Raw genomic sequence first — 14,280 nt, forward strand, 5'->3', positions numbered from 1 at the left:
TGTCGGACCCGGGCTGTTGTCGGTCGGTCGGGGAAGTGCCACAAAAGTAAGGGGACCTGGCTGGCTGTGCTGCACCCGGGGCGGTAGAGAAGGGGGGGGGAAGGACTCTGAAAGCACTTGAAGACAGAGGAGGGAGAAGAACGCTGAAAGCACATGGGGGAATACAAAGGGGTGGAGAAGGAAGAAGGGGTCGTCTTATACGGCGAGTATAACACAAAACTCTATTTTTTAACTAAAAGTTGGGGGGTCGTCTTATACGCCCAGTCGTCCTATACGCCGGCAAATACGGTACTCATAATTCTAGAATCTCTTATTTCTGAGAATATCACAAAAATGCAGAAAAGCTGTTGTGATATTAAAAAAGAAACAATTTCAGTTTTTTTGGTACCTTCCTGTGTTTTTTGCCCAGAGGCATCTTGGATTCAAATCAGTTTGTTTGTGTAATATTTGTTTTCAGTATTTATTGCCCCTGCTCTTTTTCTTATAAACAATTTATGTGCTGCCTTCTCTTACCACACAGGCATTTATATAGTATCAGCTGCTCTGAATAGTGGTACAATAATATTAATAGCACGCTAACTGTACAGCAGTACTCAGAGTAATACACCTCACAGTGAATGCAAAGGAAATGGAGAACAGAAAATTGAGAAGGCAGCAGCAGTAGAGAGTAAATTTAGGAGTACTGAAATATTAAACAGAGCAGTCAATGGATCAAAGAGTCAGTGGGTCTTAAAAACTAAATGGGTTACATGTATATTGTGACCCATCAGACTCCATGCCTGCAGAGGCACCGGTCAGGGCAGGCAAGAATGGGGGTAGAAAGACCAGGAAGGGTATATACAAAGACCGACCTGGCCACTGTACTAATATCCCGGAGCCTACTAATTCTCTGGAGTTGGAGTCTGTGGAGCAGGGGTGTCCACTAGGTGGAGCCAGTAAGGCTAAGAACTCACCAGGAATAAGACATTCAGGTCACCACCGGGAGAGCCCAAGAGCTGTTCTAGTGCCTGCTGACTCAGCTAGATCAGGGCGTTGCCCTGCTCTAGAAAAGGCAGCAAGTTGGGAGAAACAATTAGGCAAGCTAGGGAGAAAGATCAGGTTCCTTTCCCAGGATGACTCCCCTGGTTCAGGCAGAGGTGAGACCAGTACACCCATGGAGGTAATAGAGGCTGGAGACACTTTGAATCTGCAAGCTGTGGATGAAGAAACTCCTATGGATTTACAAGGGAGCTTGCCTGAAGAGTTCCTTCAATATCCTGAGCCGATGGAGGTTGGATTTACGTCCAGTAATGATTTTCAGCACTGTGAGTTTTTGTTTGGACTTTCTGTTTTTGGAACTCTGCATTTTGTGTGTGAATATTTGAAGCTGAGAGTGTTTGATTGGGTGAGGTTTGCAAACACCCTGGGAGGGAATTTTGATAGCTATTTGAAAAACTGTTTTTGTAAGGCAAATCTGGGACACTCTGAATTTACCCAGCAGTGCTGCCAAGGCTGCTGGAGGTTTATATTTGAAAACTGTAAGCATTGCACAGAACTGAGCAGAGAACTGTATTGTTGGTGTTATAACCTGCTTGGGAGCAGGCTGAGAGCACATTGTATCAATTAGCTCTAAGGAGAGCAGGAGCTCAAGGACATTGTTTTTCCCTTGTTGGAAAGGAGAGAAAACTTGAACTTTTATTTTGCTATTTTGTTTTGACTTTGGGATTCTTTTGACCAAGTTCTTTGACCATTTTGTGTACGACCATCTTGACTTTATTTTTGATAGTAAAATTCACATTACTATTATACAACTTTGGTTGTGTGTTTTTCCTCTGATCACTCCAGTCCTACAGGGTGACTCTAGGCCAGGTCACACGTCAGTGTACTTGTTTAGGCTAACCACTAGTAGTGCTGTTGAGTCCCGATCTCGGGCAGCAGAGTGGTTACAATATTCAAATGTAACCAATCTTTTTATTCTAAATATATAGGTACCTTACAATCAAAGCATTGTAGCAAGAATCAAATAAGTTATGTCCACATCAATAGGAAGAGAATAGACAATTACAAAGGAAATACAAAATAGCACATTCTTATTATTTTAAAATCCATCTTTTTAACGCAGGAGACTACCTATTCAAGCTCAGTTTTAAATATCACTTCACAATTATCTATTACATTGATCATTTTGAGGGGGAATGTGTGGGAATGGTGTTCCTACAGTTAGCAAGGTAGCAGAATAACAAGGAAAAAGCTGATCCCAAACAAACAGTTACAGTAAAATTAATTGTCATCAATCATACTCAATATATTGCAGGTGGATCATGAATAATTGGTCACACAATCAACAGGGACATGGGCCACTAGTTACATGGGTCAGCTTGTTTGGCCCACTGCATGCACTGCAGAAAAAGTTAAAGTGCAATAAACAGCCATTTTAAATTTAAATATGTAACTTGAATACTTAAAAATATGAGACATTATTTCAAGCATCTACCCTGTTTCCCCGATGGTAAGACACTGTCTTATTTTTTTTGGAAGGCCAAAATATGCTCTAGGGCTTATTTTCGGGGGGATGCCTTATTTACCCATGAAGAAGACTACAGTACAGTTATTGTTGAAAAAAAACAGAATTTTATTACCTGTATATGGCGTGTCTCACTTTTGGATGTTCTGGCCGTGAACAAACTCCTGCAGTCTCCGTTAGGGAGGGATGAGGGAAGCTGCCTGTGTTTCCTTGCGCGGAGTCACGTGCGCGCGCTGCAGTCCTGTCACTTCCTCCTCTTCACTTCATGACGAGGCGCGGCACGCAGCCATGGAGGCAAATACGGTAGACGGAGGGACCACACGGAGTCACCCACCGTACCACCCGATTCGGGTAAGCGCAGGTATCGGTGGGTGGCTTATTTGCGGGGGGTGCCTTATTTTACATTTTTTTCTAAAAAGGGGGGGCTGTCTTATTTGATGGCCCTGCCTTATCATCGGGGAAACACGGTAATACATAAGTATATTTAGTACTTACATAAGCAACAATGTATATAATCTGATACTTGATTACGATACCACTATAGACATAGCTGATGACCTATGAGAAAAAAACTCACTCAATGGCCTTCAATCTCCAGCATCACAGTGATAAATCTCCAGCTTTCAGATGAACCACCCTTGGCATCTCTGCAAGGAATGGCAATAGTAAAAGGAAACTGAATAAGTTCTCATCAAATGCCCAATGATGCTGGAAGATTTCTGTAGGATGGGAGATGAGTAGCATTCCAAATTACAATAGCGACTAAAGATGTTTCTTGAGGAAGAACAAAATACTGTCCTGTCACCCACCAAACATCAAAGCATGGAGCATAATATTTAACACACCTGTTTACAGTATTCTCTACAGAAACCCTTACTCAAGGCAGGAATATAACAAATTGTACAATTGTGGCATAAGACAAAAAAGTTTATATGTTCAATGTCAACTCTTTTTAAAATTGGTCAGAATTAGATAGATAAAGATAATGCAATCCATACCTTGTGCAAAAGAGCAATCTCCTCCAGTTGCACTGTATGTAGAGTCCTCCAGCAGAAACGCAGTTTCCCATTTAACCACTGTAGGTATCTAATATCAGTTTTACCTTGCTGGGAAAATGGTGACGCAATTTCTTCGTTACTTTTGCATCTCACAGTTTTGATGGCGTCACACTACATAAAGTAGAAGATACCAGTAATTCAAAATATTTTGTTTCTCTTTGAACATACCAAAAGCAAAATGACTACTTCTATGGTCTGTGCCCTGAAAATGCAAGAACAAATCTAGATCAAGTATGCATATGCAGTATCTCATCATACCTTATGCTATGAGTTTTATCTTGATGAGCAGACTGGATGGACCATACAGGTCTTTATCTGCCATCATTTACTATGTTACTATATTAGTAGAGACAAAAGAAGGAAAGATTAGGTCTTATCATGATAATCTTTCTTGTAAACAGGAATGGTAGTCTTGGCCAGTGGGTTAAACCCTCATTAGCCACGAGGGTTGTAGAAAGCCCACTGCTTTATTTTCATGCTCCAGCTCCTATCACTCTGGGATGTGCTCCACCCCCTCAGTCGTGTCCTAAATATAAGAGAGGGGTGTGGGGAAACTCCCTAAAACCACACAGATTTGTTCGGCTCTAAATACAAACATTAAACAACAATGCTTTTAAACCAAAATAAACAAGGAGCCACCTACTTGTGTGCCATGTGCACCAATAGTTCTGTTGCTTTGTATTTAAAATGAGCCTCTTATGAGTGAATTTCTCTTCATTCCTGACCCTAACTGGCAGGAAATAGAAACAAGACATCTAACTAAGTAGGCATGTTTGAAACAGAAAACAGGCTAGTATACATCTGACAGGGCGTGCATCAAGACTACCATTCCTGTTTACAAGAAAGAAGATTGGCAAGGTAAGAACTTAGTCTTTCCTTACTGTGCAAACAACAAAAGAAAAACCAACAAAAGTCTGCAGTAAAAAAATACAAGGAAAAACAAAGAAAAACTGCAGACAAATGTACAAAGATGCAGGCTAAATTTATCAAATAATTGATTGCGGTTAGCATTACCACCTTAGATCAAACCAAAGGACCCAACACGGTCCGTGTTTCGGTTAACACACCTTCATCAGGGGTCCCGGGTTGATAAAGTATCAAATAAAACTGCAAACAAAAAAACTTTAGCCTGTGCGAGTCGAAAACGATCACCGAAGGACGGTCTCTGTGTAAACTTCTGCACTCAATTATTTGATATAATAAATTTAGCCTGCATCTTTGTACGTTTGTCTGCAGTTTTTCTTTGTTTTTCCTTACTGTGCAACAGGACAGGTAGTCTTGACCAACGGGACGTATCAGAGCAGTCCCAGAGCACCTAGGGTGGGCAGATGAGCCTGCTGTCAGCACTGAGAACCCAAAGGCGGTATCTAGCCCAGCTACGACATCCACCCTGTAAAACTTAGTAAACGTGTGGAGGTTAGATCAAATTACCACACTGCAAATCTCTGCAGGTGAGAATGCTCTAGACTCTTCCCAGGACAATGCAACGCTGTGAGTGGAGTGTGCCTTCAGCACCACTGGAGACTGCTTTCTGCTTCCAATATAGGCAAAAGATATGTCCATCCTCATCCATTTGGATATAGTTATTTTAGATGCCGGTTTCCCCCCAACGTGTCACATTCATAAGGATGAAGAGGCACTCAGACACCTGGAACTCGTTACCTCCAGACATGATGCAGAATTCTTCGTACATCCAGAAATTTCAACACTCTATCCACCTTCTTCACTCCTATTGGTGTAAAAGCTGGGAGGCACAACTCTTAGTTTTTGTGAAAACCGGATACAACCTTTGTTAGGAAGGAACTTTTTGAATTAAGATGCTAACCTTTGAAATTTGAAGAAAGGGCTCCCTGAAGGACAAGGCCTACCGCTCTGGCATTCTTCTCACTGACATTATAGCCACTAAAAAAACTGTCTTAACCATCAGCTCTATCAGGAACACCTCTTACAAAAGCTCATAAAGGGCCTCCACAAGGGCTCGCAGAACCAGATTAAGATTCCAAGATGGAAAGGGCTGGTGCACTGGAGGGCAAAGACATAAGGCTTCCTTCAAAAAACTGGAAACATCCGGATGGGACATCAAGTGCTTGCTGAACTGTACTCTGAAGCAGTACTGTACTGAAGCTGAAACTGTACTCTGAAGCATGACAATAACTTCAAATGAATACCCTTTACTGCTGCTACTACTACTATTACATCCTAAGGCTTCACGCTCAACAGCCATGCCATAAGACCAAAGCGCTCCAGATCTTCCAGGGAGATGGGACCCTGTGAGAGAAGATTTGAACAAGAAAGCCTGAGAGCAATGTCCTTCTGCAGATGTTCTAAGTCAGTGTACCACGGTCACCTCGGCCAATTTGAAGATATCAGGATCATTCGACCTTGGTGCATTCTGACCAGTCGAAGCACTCTGCCTATCACTGGTCACAGAGGAAACACATATAGAAGTTCCTCCACAGGCTAGGCTTGAACCAGAGTGTCCAGCCTGACACTTCCAGGCTCATACCTTCGGCCAAGAAATGAGACCCCTTTTTGTTGGAGGCTGAGGCCATGAGGTCGAACGTCGGGTGCTCCCAGTGCTTGACTATGCCATCAAAGGTCCTCTGAGAGAGAGACCACTCCCCAGGATCCAAGTTCCGCCAACATAGGAAGTCTGCCTGCACATTCTCTACCCTGGCTACATGAGCCGCCAAGATGGCCAAAAGATGGGCTTCTGCCCACAGAAAGAACAGGCAAGCTTCCAAACTCAGTGGTGCACTCCTGGTGCCCCCTTGCCTGTTTACATAAGCTACTATAGTCGCATTGTCAGACTGCCTTTCCTTCTTGGGTGCTGCCCTGGCAGCTTTGGGGAAATCATACCGGCTCAGCTGACCAAGGATTATCCTGCTGCTATCAGCTCAGCCAGGAGAGCCCATGATTCCTCCCTCCCAACCTGAGCCCTCCAGATTACCGCCCCCCTCCCAACATGTCCAGCACCCGAACCCCCCACACCAAGCCAAGCCCCTGAACTCCCGATAACCCCAAACCTTTAAATTGAATGGGCAGGAGGGATGCCAACTCCTTCCTGCCTCAGGGACCCACCCCCGACAATCCCATCACCTTTAAATTAAATCAGTAGGAGGGATGCCCACTCCCTCCTGCTTCAGAGTCCTCCCACAGAGGGATGCCTACTCTTTCCTGCCAGACCTGCCTCTTCAAAATGGCGAGCCTTCCCCTTTCTGGTACATCCCTGGTGCACTGAGAGGGGCCTAAGGCCCTGATTGGTTCAGGTGCCTAAGGTACCTCTCCTGAGATCACAGGGAAGTTGAACCAGTCAGGAAATGAAATGGCTAGAAAGAGAATCACAAGATGACAAATGTAAGAAATGATTTTATTTTTAGTTTAATTGAAATGTCAGTTTTGAGAATTTACATCTGCTATCCCTATATTGCACTGTACAGAGGATACTTTATGCAATTAATCATGCAATTAAAAATTTTACTCACAATTAACCGTTCAATTATTAAAAATTTTAATCACAATTAACTGTGCAATTAAAATTTTTAAGCAATATATAGCTCTAGTAATTACAAATAATGCAGCACTATTAGAAAGCACTACAAAATGAGCACATGCAAAATTAACTATCAATACAAAAGGATGCAGTAGTTAACAGGATGCACTTAGAGAAGTAGTTAAGAAGTCATAAAGGTAAGAATGTGCAAAATCAATTCATCCCTTTAATCCACAAATGCTAGCTGCATCTCATTTTGCACATTCTTAACAGCTGAATATGAACAATTGCACAGAAGGGGACTAAAAAATGACTGCAAATCTCTCTCTGGAGAAAGCAGCAGATTTTAAGGAAAAGCTTAAAATATTTTAGAATCTGAAACCATGACGAAGTCAATTAATTATGGAATTCCATTTCCTGATCATCACTGTTAAGCACAGTAAGCTAAGCTTTATAAAGCACTAAATGTACCAAATGAAATCACTGTGCGTGAGAAACCACTATTTGACATCTATTGGAGGCTGATTCAAATGTAAAATATAAGGAGACATGACAATTGCTTGAAAATAAATACCGATGGCTGCTGATATTACAACAGCTATGCTTTTGTTTAACAGTAAATAGGGCTTTTTAGTACAACAAAAATTCTTTGATAACCCTAGTACTATTTTAAACCAAGAAAATATGAAATGGTTCAGCACATTCTGTATATAAAAACAAGTTTACTACTCATAGATCTGTGAGAATATAACATTGTTATAGCTTTATTTATTTTGATTTACGTATTTACTGCATATTTGAAGAACTTACTATTTATTATTTCATTAGCACTACATGCAAGAGACGGTCCCTGCTTGAAAGAGCTTACAATCTAATTAAAACAGCCACACAGGACAAAGGATGAATCAATATATGTTGATCATGAAAGGAAATAGTCAAACCTCGGTTTGCGAGTGTTTTGCAAGACGAGCAAAACATTCTCGCAAAACTTGTCTCGCAAACCGAGTGTTGACTCGATTTGCAAGCACCCCTCCCCCCCCCGAGAACCGGCATCACTCCCCCCGCCTGCGCGAACCGGCACCCCCCACCCGAACAACTTGAACTTCCCCCCCCCCACACACCCCCATCTGGCACCGGCACGCAGCCCACAGGACGTGCCAGTGCTGCTTGAAGATCTTCCTGCCTCTGCCGGGCCTTGAGCATGCATCTGCGCATGCTCAAGGCCTTCTAATTCTCCCTCTCGCCGAGAATCTTGGCAAGAGGGAGAATTAGAAGGCCTTGAGCATGCGCAGACATGCTCAAGGCCCGGCAGAGGCAGGAAGATCTTCAAGTGGCACCGGCATGTCCTGTGGGCTGCATGCCGGTGCCAGACAGGGGTGGGTGGGGGGGAAGTTCAAGTTGTTCGGGTGGGGGGGGGCAGCGCCGCTGGCCTCGGGGGGGGGGGAATGTATCAAAGCAAGTTTCCATTATTTCCTATGGGGAAACTCACTTTGATATACAAGTATTTTGGTTTACGAGCATGCTTCTGGAACGAATTATGTTCGTAAACCAAGGTTCCACTGTATAAAGGGATGAAAAGGTAGAGAGGGCAGGGATTACAGAGGGAATAAGAAACAGATATAGTATATTACAAATTGGAAGGGTTAGGACCTAAACACAGCTTTGAAAAAGCGGACTTTGAACCTGAATTTGAATACTCCTGATAAGCCTGTCATGCTGATTCAGGCAGCTTGTTCCAGGCCTACGGTGCAGCAAGGCAAAAGGGGCTGAGTAGAACTGGCAGTAGAGGAGAAGGGTTCAGACAAGAGACTTACCCAGAGAATAGAGTTCCCAGGGCGGGGAGTAAGAAGAGATAAGACAGGAAGGGAATATTGAGAAGCCACAGAGTGAACACACTTATTGGTCAGTAAGAGGAGTTTGAACTGTATGTGGAAGTGAACAGGGAGCCAATAAAGCAATTTGAGAAGAGGGGTAACATGAGCATAATGACACTGGCAGAATATGAGACATGCAGAATTCTGAACAGATTGAACGAGGGAAAGATGGGTTAGCAGGAGACCCACAAGAAGCACGTTGCAGTAATCCAGGTGAGAGGTGACGAGGGCGTGGATAATGGACTTGATAGTGTGCTCAGAAATGAAACTCCAGATTTTAGCAATGTTGTAGAGAAAGAAGTGACAAGTTTTGGCGGTTTGTTGGATATGTGAAGAAAAGGACAGAGACAAGTCAAAGATGACCCCAAGGTTACGAGTCGATGAGACAGGGAGAATGAGATTGTTATCCACCAAAATAGAGAATGTAGGGAGAGGAAAGGCAGGTTTAGGAGGAAAGATAAGGAATTCCGTCTTAGTCATGTTTAACTTTAGATGGTGGCGAGACATCCATGTAGCAATGTCAGATAGGCAGGCCGAGACTTGGGCCTGGATTGCTGTAGAAATTTCAGGCATAGAGAGGTAGATTTGAGAGTCATCGGCATAGAGATGGTGCTGGAAGCCATGGGAGGAGAAATTATAGCACCAAGGGAAAAAGTGTAGATAGTGAAAAGAAGAGGTCCCAGGACAGAGCCCTGAGGTACATCGACCGATAGCAGAATGGTAGCAGAGGAGGATCCCCCAGAGCATACACTAAAGTGAGACTTGAAATGTAGGAAGAAAACCATGAGATAACAGAATCCTGAAATCCAAGCGAGGACAGTATATCAGAGTAGGACATGATCTATAGTGTCAAATGCCACAGATAGATCAAGGAGGATGAGGCCGAGTAGTGGCCTTTGGATTTGGCCATGAGCAAGTCACTGGAGACTCTAGCAAATGCAGTTTCTGTACATTGGAGAGGGTGAAAGCCTAATTGAAGGGGTTCAAGAATAGCTTGAGATGAAAGTAAGTCATGACAATGGCGGTAAACAGCACATTCAAGTAGCTTGGATAAGAAGGGGAGGAGGGAGAAGGACGAAAGTTGGAAGGGCAGGTAGGTTCCAGTGAGGGGTTTTTTAAGGACTGGTGTAACACAGCATGTTTGAAGGCAACAGGCACAGTTGCGGTGGAGAGTAATTATCTCAGAAATTATCTCTGAAAGCGTAGGACTTAAATAGCCTGCACACAGTCGTTCTTCTTCAAGATCTACAGCTTCCACCTGTTCAGGATCAGGTTCTCCCAGATGTCAAGCAGAATCCCCTGCTACTGAAGATCCAGACTTGGAAGCAAAAGCAAGGACACTGAATCCATATCATCCTAGTCCTCCTCTGATTGAACTCCCATCTCTTGCGCTTAGTTCCACTGAGGGAGAATTACACCCTTGGAGAGAGAGACTCCTGGTGACAGCATCACCGCAAACTTCGAGAACTCCATGCAGCCGCTATTAAACAAATATGCTTCATATGGCATATTGATTAATTCTGGAGTGAAACCAAATCCAGGACACTCCAAGGCCCTTTTCAATCACTTCTGTGTCCCTTTCTAGGGTTCTGTGGCAGGTACACAGCTGCGCTTTGCTGGGGACATACTTTCTCTCTTTCCCGGCTCTAACCAGGACTTTTGGCCTGGAACACAAGCCATCTGGGATCCCACATCCCCAGGGGACCTAGAGAGGGCTAAGCCCATGGCTCCCCCACCCCTGAGCTGTGTGGCACATGGTGCATGGACAGTGCTCGGACCACCATACAGCACAAATATGGTATGAATTTGATGTATCCTGGCCCCTGAAGAGTCCATCCCACCTGATTTTAAGCTAAATCAAGGTGTTTTCAGGCAGATAGAGGCTTTTATTCTATACCAAAATAGTCATATCAAACAGAAACATTTATGAAGCTCAAACATTTCTCCAATGTATTAAAACACTAGATTACCTGGAGGACTGACCAACCTCAAAATCTCAGTTTTGACTCGAACTTCCTGAGTGAGACAGTAGGCAGAACAAGAAAGAAAGCAAGGCTGATGTCCAATGCAAACTTTATTGTATAAATGTAATTATATATAGTCGCAACAAGGATCCAGGTTTTGGCAGAAAGAACTGCCTTCTTCAGGAGACAAAACAACTTGGTCTCTGAATGATCATCACTTGGTCGTCTCTGGTCACAGGAGTGCTCGGCTCGAATCTACAAGGCAATGGGCTTTCTTTTTTGCTGCAACCTCATTCTGGAACACACTACCTTCGCGGTGCTTTTCCAAACCAAAGTTTTCACTTTCAGAGGGGCCCTGACACAGTAGCCATTCTCACTAGCTGCATGCAGCTGCCTCAAAGTTTCTCCTCTATCGCGTCATTGCCTTGTAGATTAAAGTTGAGCACTTCTGGGACCAGAGATGACCAAGCGATGGGTCATGGAGAGCTCATTCTTTGGCCACGGCTGGACTAGGCCGTCCAGACCTTTACTTCCAGGCTTAGATCTTTGACTGAAGAACCAATCCGCCCTCTTTTTTCTCACCAAAGCCATCAGATCGAAAGTTGGCCAACTCCATCGAAGAATGATGGACTGGAACGTTACTGCATATAGTCCATTCTTCCAGGTCTAAGATCTGCCTGCTGAGGTAATCGGCCTGGACATTATCCATTCCCGCTACATGTGCTGTGGAGATCGCCTGTAGGTGTGTCTCTGTCTACCAGAACATTTCCAGTCTCAGCTGCACACACTTGGTGCCTCCTTGGTGACTGACATAAACCACCGTTGTAGCATTGTCTGAGAAGACTCAGACAGGCTGTCCTTCCAACTCTTCTCCATCTTTTATAAAATCAATCGAATGGCCCAACGCTCCAAACTGTTGATGGACCATTTTTTCTCAGGGGTTGACCATGCCCCTGGACTGAGCATCCATTGCAATGGCCTCCCCAGCTGAACAGGCTGGCATCTGTTGTGAGAATCACCTCCAAAGTTATTCTGAGGGGCATGTCCCGTAATAACTGTGGGTGGAGCCACCAACTCATACTGCAATGGGATTCCAGAGTTCACAGGAATGTAGAAACCACTGAGACAGTAATATGTTTTGGAGCGGACGCATATGAGCTTTTGCCCAAAGAACCACATCTATAACCTTACTGGGTCAGATCAACAGTCCATCTAGCCAGTATCCTGTCTTAACGTGGCCAATCCAGGACACAAGTACCTACCAAAAACCCAAATAATAGCAACATTCCATACTACCAATCAAGGGCAATCAGTGGCTTCCTCCATATCTGTCTCAATAGCAGACTATGGACTTTTCCTCCAGGAATTTGTCCAAATCTTTTTTAAAACCAGCTATGTTAACAACTCTTACCACATTCTCCAAGTGAAAATATATTTCCTCCTATTGGTTTTAAAAATATCTCCTTGCAACTTCATTGAATGTCCTCTTTACACCATTCAGGATTTTGTAGGCTTCAGTTATATTTCCACTCAGCCATCTCTTTTCCAAGAAGAACAGCCCTAACCTCTTTAGTCTTTCCTCATACCAGAGGAGTTCCATCCCCTTTAACATCTTGGTTGCTCTTTGAAACTTTTCTAGTTCCGCTATATCTTTTTTTAGATAGACCCGGCATTCTGCTTTCTGCTGTGTTGAATAGTATTCCCAGGTATTCACTATCCAGCCCAGGCTCTGTTCCTCAGGGGGAAGACTTTGGCCTTGGTGTCACTGCGCCTTCTTGGAAGTTGAAGAGGACTGAGAACCAGACGCTTGGCTTCGCTTAGACCCTGAGAATCTCTGTCTTGCTCCGATAGGATCTCTGAGATTAAGCGCCTCCTGAGTACTGTTGAAAACGCCTGGAATTACAAAAATTAGACCACTCAGAAACTCTAGAGATTTGTGGTCTGCTGTCCGAGAGAGATTTTGGCCAGCGATCTGTCACGTGGCCATCAAACTGTCCAGACTCTTTCCAAACAACATCTGTCCCTTGAAATTGAGTTTGCTGAGAGTAGCCTTGGAGGTGAACATCTTTTGCCTGATCCAAAGCATTTTGTGGCTGAAATGGAATAAGCCGAGACTTTGCTCATGACTCTGATGTCATAAAGAGCATCAGCTACATAATCTACCCCTGCTAGCATAAGCTAGGGCAAAGGCTTGTCCTCTGCCAGGGTGAGCCCATGCATCTTGGTATGACAAGCTCGTGCCACAAGAGGCTGCTGCAGCTGCTTTGATTCCTAAGGCTAAAACTTCAAACTGCCTTTTTAGGACAACATCCACTCTGCAATCCTGTGTATCCTTTAATACTACACCTCCCTCACTTGGCAAGGATGTGCGCTTGGTTATTTGAGCAACCAAGGAATCCATCTTAGGCTGAACAAACATCTGTTAACACTCCTGTGTCATAGGAAACAGCCTAGTCATTGTTTTGCGTACCTTTAAAGAACCCTCAGGAGCATCCCTGTGCTCCATGATTAAAACACTCATATCAGGATGCCAGGAAAAAGACATGGGCTGCGCTCTCACCCCACTCAGGATAGAACACTGAGTGAAAGAGGTCTGCTGGGAGTTTGAGGGCAACCACTGTTTCCTTCATTCTTACTCCTATTTGTGACCCTATATCTCCCAGCAGGGAAGACTCATTCTGTGACAGCAAGGGCATACAAGTCACAGTCAGAAAGGTCCACAGGATCCTGAACAGCTGCTGCCAATGACCCTAATGTGCCCTGGGAGCCCAAACTCCCCATGCGACCCTTAGCTCACTGCCCAGAACTCATATGAGAATCCCGGCTATCAAAACACGCTTTCCACATCAAATTAACAAATTCAGGAGAAAAGGCTTTATTAGGCATCACTGAGTCCCCTTTAGGTAACTCCACCTTACGTCTCTTGGGCTCCGCAGCATCCATGCTCTTATGCTTAGATACACCACTATTCCAGGGCTCCAGGATGGATTTTCTCTCAGTAGACAGGTCCCCAGAGGCTCTTCAGCCCTAGAAACCCAAGCCTGATGCTACCACCTCCCCTTCAAATGCTGTGCGGCATGTGGTTCAAAGGCATTCTTACGGCACCCATTCAATGTAAAACTGGCATGAATTGGGGTAAAAGAGTCAGAGGACTTAATTCCTGCCAGTTCTGAGGCAAAACAAGGTGATTTGAAGGATCTGGAGAACTTTGAAAAAAAATTGTGAAATAAAGATGGCTGCCACAACAGCATTTTGGCACCAAAAAAAGGCTTATAAAATGCCTTGAACAAACACTGAAAACAGGTTTTTAGAGGTGGGAGACCCTAGAGCAGTGATCTCAAACTCACGGCCCGGGGGCCACATGCGGCCCACCAGGTTCTACTTTGCG

General features: G+C 44.1%; 1 protein-coding gene across 3 annotated transcripts in view; it reads right to left on the bottom strand.

The window, feature by feature from the left end:
* The window catches only part of TEDC1 (tubulin epsilon and delta complex 1), a 130,755-nt gene that overhangs the window by 47,400 nt on the left and 69,075 nt on the right, over nt 1-14,280 (bottom strand). For all 3 annotated transcript variants that reach the window (XM_033953317.1, XM_033953316.1, XM_033953315.1), the window contains exon 4: nt 3,502-3,672. In XM_033953317.1, the coding sequence (XP_033809208.1) occupies nt 3,502-3,672 (171 nt within the window). The remainder of the gene's footprint in view (nt 1-3,501; nt 3,673-14,280) is intronic.

Source organism: Geotrypetes seraphini, chromosome 7, assembly GCF_902459505.1.
Source record: "Geotrypetes seraphini chromosome 7, aGeoSer1.1, whole genome shotgun sequence".
NCBI lineage: Eukaryota > Metazoa > Chordata > Amphibia > Gymnophiona > Dermophiidae > Geotrypetes > Geotrypetes seraphini.